General features: G+C 43.2%; 1 protein-coding gene across 2 annotated transcripts in view; it reads left to right on the top strand.

Annotated features, from left to right (window-relative positions):
* Positions 1-15,745, top strand: part of PDIA4 (protein disulfide isomerase family A member 4) — a 187,102-nt gene that overhangs the window by 21,748 nt on the left and 149,609 nt on the right. Inside the window, exon 2 of one of the 2 annotated variants that reach the window (XM_073630702.1) lies at positions 8,590-8,707. The exons of the other annotated variant lie outside the window; for it this stretch is intronic. Within the exon in view, the coding sequence (XP_073486803.1) occupies positions 8,590-8,707 (118 nt within the window). The remainder of the gene's footprint in view (positions 1-8,589; positions 8,708-15,745) is intronic. 2 annotated transcript variants of the gene reach the window in all.

Genomic DNA, 15,745 nt, shown 5'->3' on the forward strand with positions numbered 1-15,745 from the left:
TTATTTTTTTTTGCATACGAAAGATCCTATTGTGCTGTTCAGTGTTTTTAAAAAAAAAAAAAAAAAAAAAAGTTTTGGGTATCCATAGAGGAGAATGATGTAGGAAATGCAATATTACAGATAGAAACTTCATTTTTATGAGGCTAACCCGCACCAAAAAGGAGAGGAGTAGGCTTCTCCATGCATGGGTCTTTTGTTTAAGTCTAGTCACGAGCGGTAGGAGGTTTAGTGACATATAGTTCTGAACATTGGCAGTTATTTTAACTCCGAGGTATATAATTTAAGAGACCCACTGTAATGGTAGTGTGTCATCTAATAGGTTCCGTGCCTTGGGACCTAGTGGTAGGATTGATGACTTGCTCCAATTCGCTTGCAGACCCGAAAAGGTGGCAAACTTGTCTAAGATCAATAAGGCAGCTCTGAGAGATGGCCCCGGATCTTTGAGGAACAGAAGCAGGTCATCGGCATATAGCGCTAAACATTCTTTAATGTTCCCTACCTGAATTGCTCCCACCATCTCAGACTGTCTAAGTGCCCTGGCCATGGGCTCCATCATCGGGGTGAATAGAAAAGGGGAGAGCGGACACCCCTGTCTGGTGCCCCTTCCTATCGTGAAGTAATCAAACCATGATTCCCAGCCGAATTGCTGTCCTTGGAGCACTATATAGCAGTGCGACCCAACGATGGAATCCAGGACCGAACCCCATGGCCTCCAACACCTTGTGCATGTATGGCCAGTCCAGAGTCAAAGGCTTTTTCAATGTCTATAGAGACAATGACCTTGGCCGGAAACGCTGCAGTCTCTAGCTGTAAATGTGCGAATAATCTCCTTCGGTTCGACATGCCGGGCATGAAACCTGTCTGGTCAATGTCCACCAGTGTCAAAATAACCCTGGCCAACCTTGATGCCAGCACTTTAGCAAGGATCTTCAAATCCATATTGAGCAACGCTATAGGGCAGTGGTTCTCAACCTGGGGTCGGGACCCCCTCGGGGGTTGAATGATGATTTGCCAGGGGGTCACCAAATCTTGGGCTGTTCCTGAAGCCCGCACCACTCTCCCAGCCTTTTTGCGACCGTCCAGCTGGGCTGTTCCTGGAGCCAGCGGCGACCATTCAGCCTCTTCGCAGCCTCCCATTCAGTTCACGGCATGGCTAGAGGTCAGCTGACTGGTGAGGAATGTCAAGTGGGATGGGCTGGAGGAGACCCTATCTCCTGATTTCGGCATATTTGTCACTGCTACGAGACACCAGTCGGAGACACAGTGAGTAACACTACCTGTGATTATAGTTGCCATTACAAGTTCCCTCTACAGTTCTCAGATCAGCAGATGACCCTGACCAAGAGCACCTAAGTTGGCTGATCAGAACTCCCCCCAGCACTGACACTCATCCCATTCCCCCCCACCAAGGAGTAAGGGAATGAATAAAAATAGAGAATACATGGAAGGGAGAAGAAAAGGGGGAGGGGGGGCAAAGGATAAGAGAACAAAGTTGGCTAGAGAGGAGGATGAGGGGGGAAAAAAACAAGAAATTAGGATAGAGACAGATAAAAGGGAAAGAAAGGAGAACAAAGAGTGGTACATCCTAAAATGTACCATAAGGGGTTTTAATACTGTATGAGTGGAAGGGACTTGGGTGCTGACAACCCACATAAGGAAAATAATTTTACTGTTGGGGTCCCCACAACTTGGGAAATTTTATCAAGGGGTCACAGCACTAGAAAGGTTGAGAACCACTGCTATAGGGCAATAAGAGGAGCACTCCAGCGGGTCCTTGCCTGGCTTCAGAAGTATCATATAGGCTTCCATCATTGAGTCCGGCAAATATATATACATACACAGTGGGGATGGAAAGTATTCAGACCCCCTTAAATTTTTCACTCTTTGTTATATTGCAACCATTTGCTAAAATCATTTAAGTTCATTTTTTTTTTTTCCCTCATTAATGTACACACAGCACCCCATATTGACAGAAAAACACAGAATTGTTGACATTTTTGCAGATTTATTAAAAAAAGAAAAACTGAAAATATCACATGGTCCTAAGTATTCAGACCCTTTGCTGTGACACTCATATATTTAATTCAGGTGCTGTCCATTTCTTCTGATCATCCTTGAGATGGTTCTACACCTTCATTTGAGTCCAGCTGTGTTTGATTATACTGATTGGCCTTGATTAGGCAAGCCACACACCTGTCCATATAAGACCTTACAGCTCACAGTGCATGTCTGAGCAAATGAGAATCGTGAGGTCAAAGGAACTGCCTGAAGAGCTCAGAGACAGAATTGTGGCAAGGCACAGAGCTGGCCAAGGTTACAAAAAAAATTCTGCTGCCCTTAAGGTTCCTAAGAGCACAGTGGCCTCCATAATCCTTAAATGGAAGACGTTTGGGATGACCAGAACCCTTCCTAGAGCTGGCTGTCTGGCCAAACTGAGCTATCGGGGGAGAAGAGCCATGGTGAGAGAGGTAAAGAAGAACCCAAAGATCACTGTGGCTGAGCTCCAGAGATGCAGTCGGGAGATGGGAGAAAATTGTAGGAAGTCAACCATCACTGCAGCCCTCTACCAGTTGGGGCTTTATGGCAGAATGGCCTGCCGGAAGCCTCTCCTCAGTGCAAGACACATGAAAGCCCGCATGAAGTTTGCTAAAAAACACCTGAAGGACTCCAAGATGGTGAGAAATAAGATTCTTTGGTCTGATGAGACCAAGATAGAACTTTTTGGCCTTAATTCTAAGCGGTATGTGTGGAGAAAACCAGGCATTGCTCATCACCTGTCCAATACAGTCCTAACAGTGAAGCATGGTGGTGGCAGCATCATGCTGTGGGGGTGTTTTTCAGCTGCAGGGACAGGACGACTGGTTGCAATCAAGGGAAAGAAGAATGCGGCCAATTACAGGGATATCCTGGATGAAAACCTTCTCCAGAGTGCTCAGGACCTCAGACTGGGCCAAAGGTTTTCCTTCCAACAAGACAATGACCCTAAGCACACAGCTAAAATAACGAAGGAGTGGCTTCACAACAACTCCGTGACTGTTCTTGAATGGCCCAGCCAGAGCCCTGACTTAAACCAAATTGAGCATCTCTGGAGAGACCTAAAAATGGCTGTCCACCAATGTTTACCATCCAACCTGACAGAACTGGAGAGGATCTGCAAGGAGGAATGGCAGAGGATCCCCAAATCCAGGTGTGAAAAACTTGTTGCATCTTTCCCAAAAAGACTTGTGGCTGTATTAGATCAAAAGGGTGCTTCTACTAAATACTGAGCAAAGGGTCTGAATACTTAGGACCATGTGATATTTCAGTTTTTCTTTTTTAATAAATCTGCAAAAATGTCAACAATTCTGTGTTTTTTCTGTCAATATGGGGTGCTGTGTGTACATCAATGAGGAAAAAAATTAACTTAAATGATTTTAGCAAATGGCTGCAATATAACAGAGTGTAAAATGTAAGGGGGTCTGAATACTTTCCGTCCCCACTGTTTATTATTATTATTATTATTATTATTATTAATAATATAACTCCTCCAACTCAATGAAATTATAGGATGGAATAGGCGAGTACGGGGGCTTGTACAAATTCCTCAAACTCAAAATTTTACTACCCTCCAGGTAGGTCTCTTGAAGGATGGCGGTGTGTGGCTTCACCCGTCTCAGGTATTGGAACACTGCTGCCCTCTTAAATTTAATGTTTTTAGTCCCCTCACATTCCATGGCAATATCTTTATCCTGCTATCCATCATAATAGTGGAAAAAACCTGTTTATCGGAGACATGTATGCTCTAGGCATTATTGGTGCATAAATAGCATATGGCCTTGGTCAATCCCCCCCCCCCCCCCTGCTGTTATATCAGTAACTACTAATTTAACAAAAAAAACTAAAACAAAAATTGTCCGGTATGCAGATTGAGCCCTGTAACAAAAAAACCTAAAAGATTTCAACCTGAAGTGTAGACAGTTCGGCATTGGAAGAAAAAAAGTTTGTGTCTTCCGTACGAGACTCCATGCTCAGTCCATGTATGTGAAAGTACAGCTGATTGGCCATGTAACCAGAAGTTGTCCTATAATGATAGCTGCAGATAGCAATAAATGACTCACCATGTTGCAGTGCTCAAACCATAGTAAGCGTCCCCCCTCTGTGTGCAGGCGTTTCTCAGATGCAGTTCCTTAGTTGTATGGGGGGGAATCATTAAGGAGTAGATACAGGGGTCTCAGTCCACCGGTCACACAGGAGGGCCTGTTATTAGTCCTTAACCCATCCAGAAAAGGGGGGAAAAAAAAAATGGACAAGATAAACAGGAGAAGAAACGGAACAGTGGAACAAATCACAAAAAACTCCCCTCAAAGGAATAATGGTATTTCATGGGTTTTGGTCTAGCCAGTTGCAAGCATCTTGCGGGGTTTCAAAGAATTTCACAGTACCTTTTTGTATTGCACACGGAGCCGACTGGGGTACAGCATGCTGTATTTTTAGCTCACGTTCCCTGAACAGCATAATAAGGGCATTTTCAAACTTTAGCTCCTTATGTTTCCATGCCTCCGCCAGTAACCTGTCTCGATCCCTGTAATTAAGGAACCTGACAAGGAATAGCCGTGGTGGGACGCCTGAGGGCCTAGCTGCCGTTGGAACCCTGTGCCCTCTTTCAGCAACATATGTGGGAGGTAGGTCACCTAATGCCAGCAGGGATTTAAAAAACTGTTCTGCAAATGTATTTGTGGCAGTCCCCTCAGCCCACTCCGGCAACCCCACCAATCTCACATTATTTCTTCTCTGGTGGTCCTCAGCGTCATCTGCCCTATGTTGCAGTGATCTCACCATCTCCTTTAGTTCCGCCAGTTGTGAGGCATCCTCCACCTCCGAAATACGGTCCCCCGCAGTGGTCAGTCTGCCTCTGATCTTGATGAGGTTGCATTCCGACGCCAGGAGGTCAATGCACTCCATGAGTTCCGACTTTGATGCCGCAATGGCTTCCAGGATCGGACCTGTTATGGCTGCCGTGTCCACCTCAATGTCCTGTGGCATGAGAGAAGAATCCTCTGGGCCCCCCCCCCGTGGTGTAGAACTGCCTTGTTGCGCCATCTTCACTGCTGGAGGTTTGGCGCGCTGTGCTGCTGGAACAGGATTTGAGAAGGAGTGGGCGGGGCTATCCGCCATGCTTCCCTGGGAGCGGAGCTGTCTCTGTTCTAGCGACGGCTGCAATTGCTGTGTCTTCTGCTTTAATATTTAAATACTATTATAGGTATTAACAAATAAGAATAAATATGAATACACCCAAGATCAATTATCCGTGAAAAAAATATGAGTCCAAAGTGTATATAAATATAAACCAAAAAAGTTTATAATCTGGTATAAGGTAGAACACTTCTACTGTGAATTCAATCACAACCTAAATCCGTGAAACAAATCTATATAAAAGGTGACGATTCCTCCACCGCAACCAGAATGTGAACACCACATTAAATGCACGCTTACCATATGGCAAGCTAGATAAGCTTGTGACCAAATACCCAGTCAGGGCCTTTATCCAGACATATGAACCGATGCCTCTAAATGCTCCAAGGCATGTAGCCAGCAAAACGGTATGGATACCCCGATCGGGAAGGTTCCCACAAGATGGCAGGATATTGCCCAGAATGAAAGAGGAATTCACCATAGCATAATTCCGATAAGACCTCATTTATTATAGTAATAAAAATTACACTTACAATGTGAAAGTTTAAAAGTAGCAAAATAACCGTCCGGCTGTGCAAAACACCCGTCCACTTAGACACCTGCACGCGATGATGTCGGCTCCTCCCAACGTACGTTTCGTCAAATAGTGACGTCTGGGACACAGGCGACGCTCTGACGCATCGCGTTATATACAAAGCCAAATAGAACCAAGCCTCGATGCGAGTCAGACCGGAACCTCAAGCACAATGCATGGAGAACCAGCATGACATCAAGTCTGCCATGCAAAAAAAATTTTTAATTGAAAATAGCCTAAAATTAAAAATGACAAAACATAAGAACTAAAAACAAAGATATTGCTAAAAATACCTATGTCCAGACATATACCTACAAGCAACCTTGGTCCCCACAAATGCTACACTGCACCAATCTGGCTCAGAACTGTGGGCGTGATGGAGTAACGTCCAGGAGGACAAAAACATATACAGTAAAAATAATAAATAAAACCTACATCATCCCAAGCAAAGTGTGTGTGTGTGTGTGTGTGTGTGTGTGTGTGTGTGTGTGTGTGTATGTATGTGTGTGTGTGTGTGTGTGTGTATGTATATATATATATATATATATATATATATATATATATATATATATATATATATATATATATATATATATATATATATATATATATATATATATATATATATATATATATATATATATATATATATATATATAATCTCCGTACTTTTAAAAAAGGTGGAAGTTGTAAATCTCGACATACTGTTTTTTATATTGAGGTCCAGACTGACTTGCCTCAAAATTCAGATGGATGCCCCTAGTATTTATCATTGAGATGTTCCATGAAACATTTCAAGTTCATCTCAGGTACCATCCCTCCTACTTGAATGTTTCATGGAACATCTCAATGATAATACTAGAGGCTGAATTTGAGGCAAGTCAGTCCAATATTAAAACTATAAATAAATAAGGAACCGCGCTACGTGCATAAATGTGAAGATGTGAAAAATAAATGAATCGTAAGTGACAAAGATTGAGTAAAATCCTGCTGCTAAACACTATAACCTCGATATAAGGCAAAGATCAAATATACAGCAATCAGTGTAGCGCTGGACATAAAAGTGTAACTGGTGATTAGAAATTGGTGCACAATCTCTGATAATGCTAGGGTGTAATGCCGAATAAACAATGTAAATACACCAAAAATAATCATCTAAAGCTTATATCTATACAATACATAGTGATATTCCTTTTAAATATGGGACCATGCCAGAAATAGGTATGTGTGAAAAGAATAATAAAAGTGAAAAATAAAATAAAAAGTTCAAAAAAGTGTCCCAAATAACAATGTGTAAAATCCAAAAGAGATCCGGAGGAAGATATATTGCAGGATTCGGGAATATTCGATCCACCTCCCGTGCAGCCCACCACCAAATGGTAAAGATGAAGGCTTACCAGAAAGCCTGCGACCGCCCTTACTCAGGGGGGTCAGAACAAGCTTAGTTGTGGAAATGTCCAGGGATGATGGAGCCTCCGAGTCCTCTCTCACTACATCGGGCAGGCAGCCCACAGCAACGGGAACCCCGAAGAAGAAGTTCACAAGAATTCCCTCAATGTTTCTTCTCGGAAAAGGTCAGATATAAATGAGCATCTAGCATGGGTTGACTGCATGGACTCCACGCAGTCCATGCAGTCAACCCATGCTAGATGCTCATTTATATCTGACCTTTTCCGAGAAGAAACATTGAGGGAATTCTTGTGAACTTCTTCTTCGGGGTTCCCGTTGCTGTGGGCTGCCTGCCCGATGTAGTGAGAGAGGACTCGGAGGCTCCATCATCCCTGGACATTTCCACAACTAAGCTTGTTCTGACCCCCCTGAGTAAGGGCGGTCGCAGGCTTTCTGGTAAGCCTTCATCTTTACCATTTGGTGGTGGGCTGCACGGGAGGTGGATCGAATATTCCCGAATCCTGCAATATATCTTCCTCCGGATCTCTTTTGGATTTTACACATTGTTATTTGGGACACTTTTTTGAACTTTTTATTTTATTTTTCACTTTTATTATTCTTTTCACACATACCTATTTCTGGCATGGTCCCATATTTAAAAGGAATATCACTATGTATTGTATAGATATAAGCTTTAGATGATTATTTTTGGTGTATTTACATTGTTTATTCGGCATTACACCCTAGCATTATCAGAGATTGTGCACCAATTTCTAATCACCAGTTACACTTTTATGTCCAGCGCTACACTGATTGCTTTATAAGTCCAATATTAACTTTCTGCATCTCAATATAACAGTATTTCGCTCAATTTACAACTTCCACCTTTTATAAAAAGAAAAAAAAAAAAAAAAAGTACGGATTGCAATTCATATATACCAGTGGACAGTTGTCACCACGAGCCAATTCTTGCGCAACTGTACCGATGCTGAGCTGTCTTCAGGCCAGTCACGTGGCTCACATATGCATTACAGCTCCTAGACAGGGCTTCTGCAGTAGAAGCCGAGCGGCCACGTGATCTTCCCAGCTGACGTAAGCTGGGAAGATCACGGTCTCTCCTGCAGTAGCTTTGTATCAGAGCTGCAAAGCTGCTGTGAGTCATGTGAGTCGGCTGGCAGCTTTTCATAAAAAGGCTTAAACACTTTAAAGCTTGGAATGATGAGGTGTTTTCTGTTGGAGGAGCCATAACCTCTTGGGTGCTGTCCTGAAAGACTATTGGAAAACAACTTTTTTTTTTTTTTTTTCCCATGTTCATGAAATTCCCAGGTGTGAATGCAGCTGTTAAATGCATCAGAAAAAAAAAATGCAACAAAAATCAAAAGGTGTTTGTTGACCTGAGATCTGATATGGTAATGACTTTGTCTGTGGTGTGTTTGTTTATTTTTTTTCCCCAGAAATTCCTACAGATGAGAGTGAAGTTGAGGAAAGCGATGTAATAGCTTTAACAGATGAAAACTTTGATAGTTTTGTTGCCGATAAAGACACTGTACTTTTGGAATTTTATGCTCCCTGGTAAGTAGATGGGTTTTTCATTGCCATACAAAGCAAGAATAGACATGAGGGCTAACCAACACTTTTAGCATACCAAAGGCAACCATTTTAAAGTGGGACTAAAGGCAAAATATTAAATTGTAAACTGGCAGACTTTCCCTTGCAGAAGGGACATAGGGGGTTATTTACGAAAGGCAAATCCCTTTTGCACTACAAGTGCAAAGTGCTCTTGAAATTGCACTGAAAGTGCACTTTGAAGTACAGTCGCTGTAGATCCGAGGGACATGCAAGGAAAAAAAACTCAGCATTTTAGCTTGCACATCATTGGATGATAAAATCGGCAGAGCTTCCCCCTCATTTCAGATCTACCCCTCAGATTTGCAGTTTACACTTGTAGTGCAAAGTGGAGTTGCCTTTCGTAAATAACCCCCAATATGTCTCTTCTGCACTAAAATGCACTTACCTGCCTATTTGCAATCCCCTGTGGAATGTACACTGAGCTGTGCGTGTTGGGATTACTACACTCCTGTGTGTGTGCCAAAGTGACGTCATCCTACGCCAATCGAGCTGGCTGAAGACCGACACCCGGAATAAGCCAGAGAGAAGATGCCGGCGTCAGTGAGGGACCTTGCGGGTGTCAGGCAGTTGGAATAGAGGTAAGTATCTGTGTCTTTTAATTCTGCGTTCATTAGTGATGATAATCCTAAAATAAATTAAAACTTTATTATGCAGGTTGCCAATTCTTCTTTCTTCTTTCTTCTTCGGCTTTCTTTCTTTCTTTCTTTCTTTCTTTCTTTCTTTCTTTCTTTCTTTCTTTCTTTCTTTCTTTCTTTCTTTCTTTCTTTCTTTCTTCTTTTTTCTTTCTTTCTTTCTCTTTCTTTCTTTCTTTCTTTCTTTCTTTCTTTCTTTCTTTCTTTTCTTCTTTCTTTCTTCGGCCTTCTTCTTTCTTTCTTCGGCCTTCTTCTTTCTTTCTTCGGCCTTCTTCTTTCTTCTTTCTTCTTCGGCCTTCTTCTTTCTTCTTTCTTCTTCGGCTTTCTTCTTTCTTCTTTCTTCTTCGGCCTTCTTCTTTCTTCTTTCTTCTTCGGCCTTCTTCTTTCTTCTTTCTTCTTCGGCCTTCTTCTTTCTTCTTTCTTCTTTCTTTTTGTTTTCACCTGGCGATGCAGCCAGTAAGTCTGTTGGTTTTTAAACAGAACAAGCTGTCCTGCAGATGTAGCAGTTAGTTGGTTGAGACAAACCGTTTACCACTGACAGGGGTGCTTAACATGATCAGCTTTTATTCATGTAAAACTTTAATTCCAAAAAAAAAAAAACTGTTGCTGTAACTGCTTAAACGTGCAAGCTGGAGTTTGGCTTCAATTTGTTAGTGTATTTAAATCTGGTAGTGCATCTAACAACCCCCACCCCTTGCAGATTAACAATGGGTGCAGCTGGCCAAAGGTGTCTGTTTCTCCTTCATCCAGAGTGTGGACACCCAAAGTGTTAGTGGCCAGATCAGACCTAAGGAATGGTAACTGCAATATGTTAAATGTTTGGTTTGAAGTTTAATACTGCTTTAACCAGTTCCCACCTGGCCTATAGCAAGATGAAGATGAAATTCACTGGTATAAACAATTCTGATGTGTGTGTGTGTGTGTGTGTGTGTGTGTGTGTGTGTTAAAAAAAAAAAAAAAAAAAAAACCATTATCCAAAACAAAAAAATTCAACTTAAAAAAAAACTTGCCAAAAGTCAGGTTGAAAAAAGATACAAGTCCATCCAGTTCAACCATTAAAAAAGAAATAAATAAAAACAAATCATACAAACCCATATACGCAATCCTATATCCAGAGGAAGGCTAAAAACCCCAGCAACGCATGATCCAATTTGCTACAGCAGGGGAAAAAATTAATTCCTGATCCCAGAGAGGCAATTGGATTTTCCCTGGATCAACTTTACCTATAAAGGTTAGTATCTAGTTATATTATGTACATTTAGGAAAGAATCCAGGCCTTTTTTAAAGCAATCTACTCAGCTGGCCAGAACCACCTTAGGAGGGAGTCATTTTCACAGCTCGTACTGTGAAGAAACCTTTTTATATTTGGAGATGAAATCTCTTTTCCTCTAGACGTAAAGTGTGCCCCCCTTGTCCTCAGTGTTGACCGTAAAGTGAATAACAACTCCAAGTTCACTATATGGACCCCTTTATATATATTTTATACATGGTGATCATATCCCCCTTAATCTCCTCTTCTCAAGAGTGAATACATTCAGTTCCTCTAATCTTTCCTCATAGTCTCTGCACTTTCTCCAGTTCCCCGATATATAGCTTTTTTGAGAACTGGTGCCCAAAACTGAACAGCATATTCCAGATGAGGCCTTGCTAATGATTTGTACAGGGGCAAAATGATCTCTCTCTATCTATACGAAATGACTTTGCTCGCTTTGGAAACCGCAGCTTGGCATTGCATGCTATTATTGATCTTATGATCTACCAAAACCCCCAGATCCTTCTCCACCATTGATTCCCCCTAGTATGTATGATGCATGCATATTCTTAGCCCCCAAGTGGATAACTTTACATTTATCAACATTAAACCTCATTTGCCACATAGTCGCCCAATTAGACAGTGCATTGAGGTCGGCTTGTAAATTGGAGACCTCTGTAAAGATGTTGTTCCACTGCAAAAAAATACTTTTTTGAATTAAAAAATAAGACCACAGTAAAGTTGGCCCAATTTTATTTATTTATTTTTTTCACTGTTCTTAGAAAAAGTGACTTTTTTTTTTTTTTTTATTACAAGGAATGTAAACATCCCTTGTAATAGAAAAAAAAGCATGACAGGACCTCTTAAATATGAAATAAGGGGTCAAGATGACCTCAGATCTCATATTTACACTACACTAAAATGCAATAAAAAAAAAAAGTCGCTTTAGGAACATTTTGACGTTGCTTCCGCCCTGCAATGATATGGAGACGGATGGGGGCCATCTTCCCCCTCACTTGTCTCCATTCCAAGGCCAGCAAGAGGACGCAATAGCCTCCACCACTACGACTGCTTCGGTAAGTGGCGAAGGGCACCAGAGCGCGGTGGTAGAGGGCCGCTGCAAATCCTCCGCAGAGAACACTTTTATCTGAAAGCAGACCGCCCACTGAAGAAGAGGATACCGGGGTTATGGCAGCTAGCTGCTGCCATAACGATATTCCTCTAAAGCAGCGACCTAAAACTGCGACGGGCGGTTAAAGCAATCTACTGAGCTGGCCAGTACCACCTCTGGAAGGGAGTCCATTTCACATTTTCACAGCTCTTACTGTGAAGAAACCTTTCTGTATTTGGAGATGAACTCCTCTCTTCTTTATCGTACATCATGGGATACCAGGGCACTATAGTAATCACTATGTGGTGTGTATATAGGCACCTTCAGGTGATGGACACTGGTATACCCAATACAGGAAGTTCACTCCCTATATAACCCCTCCTCCTTCCAGGAGTACCTCAGTTTTTTCGCCAGTGTCTAAGGTGTTGGTCACGAGTGAAGATGTGCTCTGAAGAGCTCCAAAGCTGGAGGGATCCCTGCTGGATTTAAACAGCCTCCATAGACCAGATCCATCCAAAGTGCCACTGAGGCCAAGGTGGATGGTACCCGGGCCTCGCATAAGAAGGAGGTTTTGCCTGTAACGCCTCTTTGTAGGGCTGGACCCCGGGACCAAGGACTTTTTGGTCATGCTACATTACCTAAAGTTTTTGCCTGGCGGGGTGCTGGTACAGGTCCAAGGGAGCGGTACCCCTATAATGGGGACCGGGTCCTTGATGGTTTGCTAACGCAGTCTGCCGTGATGGGTGAAGTTTGGATCTGTCTGTTACAGTAGTATCCTGCAGCGAGGAAAAGGTAAAGGAGAAAGCCTAGGAACTGTAAGTCCACCTACCGTATGCTCCCTTTTTTTTTTTTTTTTTTTTTCTTCCATGAATATAATGTTGTAATGCCTAAAGTCTCCACTAGAGGGAGTAAATGCATACCTTAGTACATGGCTCCCCGGGGGGAGGGAGGTACAGCAGTAGGAGGGGGAGGCGGGCGGTGGTGGCTTTCATATATTTGAGTTTTTTTCTTTTCTTTCCCCCAACAGAAGTTTTTCAAACTTCCCGCCTCCCAGCCCTCCCTCCCCCCTCGCTCAAAGAGCGTATTGAATGCCGTATAACTAGGGCTAGTTATACAGAGGTGGGGGATGTGTGTAATTGATGGAGGGGGCGTGGCTTAAAGGCACAGTGCTGTGTGTGGGACGTAAGTCCACGAGGAGCACACAGCGCAGGTGCTGAGGACAAGAGACAGACGCTCACAGCTAAAGCTGCAGTCTGACGCACAGGGCATAAGAGCGCTAGGGGCACGTAAGGTTGATGCAGGCATTTCCGGTACAGGCAATAACATTTACAACAATACTAAAGCTGAACTTTATTTGCATTGTCTGTTTGCTAGACTATTTGCTCAGCGAGTTGGGCATTTACTTAGTGCCTCTGCTTTGTGCGCAGCACTATGGCTCCTAAAAAAGACACCACAAAGGGACCAAAAATTCCACCCCCAGGCGCTGGGAACTCCAGTCCTGCCTTCACACTGTCTTCCTCACCTGAGATACCAGATATGGCAAGCCAGGGTGAGTCATTGGGACCAACTGGTGGTGCAGCTGCTACTCACATTTCAGCCCCTGTATATGTGACTTAAGATGTGTTTTCCTCCGTCCTGCTGGTCCTAGAAGGAAGATTAGCGACTTTAATCCTATCCTCCATCCAAAAGGCTAGGAAGCGTGTTAGATCCCCCTCCCCTACCTCAGACCCCTTACCAAGGGAACATTGGGTAGAGGATGAGGTGGTACCCTCAGGCGATCAGGAAGAAAGGCAAATCATTTACTTCTCTGTGGAGGAAACAATGGTAGATTAACTTTTTTCAGCCTTGCAATCTGAGAAATTGCTGGTACAATCTCTTACAGAGATGGTTCGTGCTTCTTTCAAGCTACCCCTAGCAGAGTCAGCTGAAAGTTCTGTTTCTTCTTTAGGTTCCTTTTAAAACCTTCACAGCCTTTTCATGAGTTTCCTGTACATGCATTACTTGAAAAGCTTATTTATACTGAATGGAATCACCCGGATAAGCATTTTCTCCCTCCAAAGAGATTCACAGCACTCTATCCCATGAGGAGAAATTCACCAAAAGATGGAATGTACCCGCTGCGATTTCCAGTGTGAATAATAGTCTAACTTGCCCAGTGGACAATGCACAAATGCTTAAAGATCTGTTTTAAAATGCCCTTTTTTTTTTTTTTCTTTGGCAGGTGTGGTTACTCAGCCTGCAGTTGCTGCAATAGGCATCTGTCAGTCCCTAAAGAACCAGTTTAGACAGGCCCTTAAGGAGGTCCCTGCACAACAGGCCCGCGATTTGGCTGAACTACCAAGGGCGCTATGTTTAGCCATAGATTATATTCACCAGGCGTCCCGCCTTGCGCTTGTGCTAGTACACATGCGTAAAACCCTGTTGTTAAAAAAATTGGTCAGCCGAAGCACCTTGCAAAAGACTTCTGACTAGTTTCCCTTTTTATGGGGATTGACTATTTGGGGAGGATTTGGACAAATGCATCCAAACCATTTCTAGTGGGAAGAGTATGTGGTGTGTTTTTTTTTTTTTTTTTTTTTTTGCCAGTCAAAAGAAAGTATAAACGTCCTTCATTTAAACTGACTCTTTCCCCTTCGCCAGGGGCATCCGCCTCTAGGCAGTGGCGACAGCCTCCACCGTCAGACTCTAGAGGAAAGCCTCAGGGTCAGGCCCAGGCACAGAAGAAGACCTGGGGCCGGAAATCTGCAAAGCGGAATACTAAAGCCTCATTATGAAGCTGCAATATTCAGAAGTCTGCTAAGAGGAAATTCAGGACAGATGGGTCATCTCCACAGTGTCTCTAGGATACAAACTAGAATTTTGGGAGTTTCCACTGTCTCGTTTTCTGAGATCAAACATTCCCAAAGATCCAAGGAAAAAGGCATTCTCTGTTTCGGGCATTAGACCGATTTACTGGCTCAGGGGGTGATCATACAGATCCCCACAGAAGAGCAAGGTTTGGGGTTTTATTCTAACCTCTTTACCGTACCAAAACCAAACAGATGTCAGACCCATTCTAGATCTAAAGAATCTAAATCAGTTCCTGAAGATCCTCTCCTTTTGAATGGAGTCGATCAGGTCAGTAGTTTCTATCCTACAAGGAGGAGAACTTCTGGCATCTATTGACATCAGGGTTGCATATCTGCATGTCCCTATATTTCCCGCTCACCAAAGGTTTTTGCGGTTCGAAGTAGAACAGCAGCATTTTAAGTTTTGTAGCCTTGCCCTTCAGGCTAGCTACAGCACCCTGGATGTTCACAAAAGTGCTGGCCCCACCTCTAACCAGGTTAAGGGCACAGGGCATAACAGTCGTAGCGTACCTAGACGATCTATTGCTAATGGACCAATCGGTGGCTCGTTTGGAGCAAAGTACACTCATTACAACCAGTTACCTGGAAAGTCTGGGTTGGATTCTCAACCTAGAGAAGTCTTCCTTAAAACCTCTAAAAAAGCTGGGGTATTTGGGTCTGATCATAGATACAGCCCAGAAAAAGGTGTTCTTGCCTCAGGCAAAAATCAACTCCAACTCCAAATCAACTCCAAGAGAGAGCTGGTGTGGATGGTCAGGTCGAAAGGAGATCCCTCCATTCGCCTTCGCATGAGGTTGTTGGGAAAGATGGTGGCTTCATTCGAAGTGCTTCCCTATGCCCAGTTCATCTGAGACTGTTGCAAAACACTATCCTGTCTGCTTGGAACAAAATGATCCAAGCTTTGGACTTGCCAATGTGACTGTCCCCAAGGGTGTCCCAAAGCCTCAGTTGGTGGTTACTAACCCAGAATCTGCTGAAAGGAAAATCCTTCAGACCAGTTATCTGGAAAGTGGTAACAGACGCCAGCCTTTTAGGCTGGGGAGCAGTACTAGAGAAGACAACTATCCAGGGACAGTGGTCAAGAACCGAAGGAGCCTTACCCATCAATATCCTAGAGATTCGGGCAGTGTGTCTGGC

Source organism: Aquarana catesbeiana, linkage group LG05, assembly GCF_042186555.1.
Source record: "Aquarana catesbeiana isolate 2022-GZ linkage group LG05, ASM4218655v1, whole genome shotgun sequence".
Taxonomy (NCBI): Eukaryota; Metazoa; Chordata; class Amphibia; order Anura; family Ranidae; genus Aquarana; species Aquarana catesbeiana.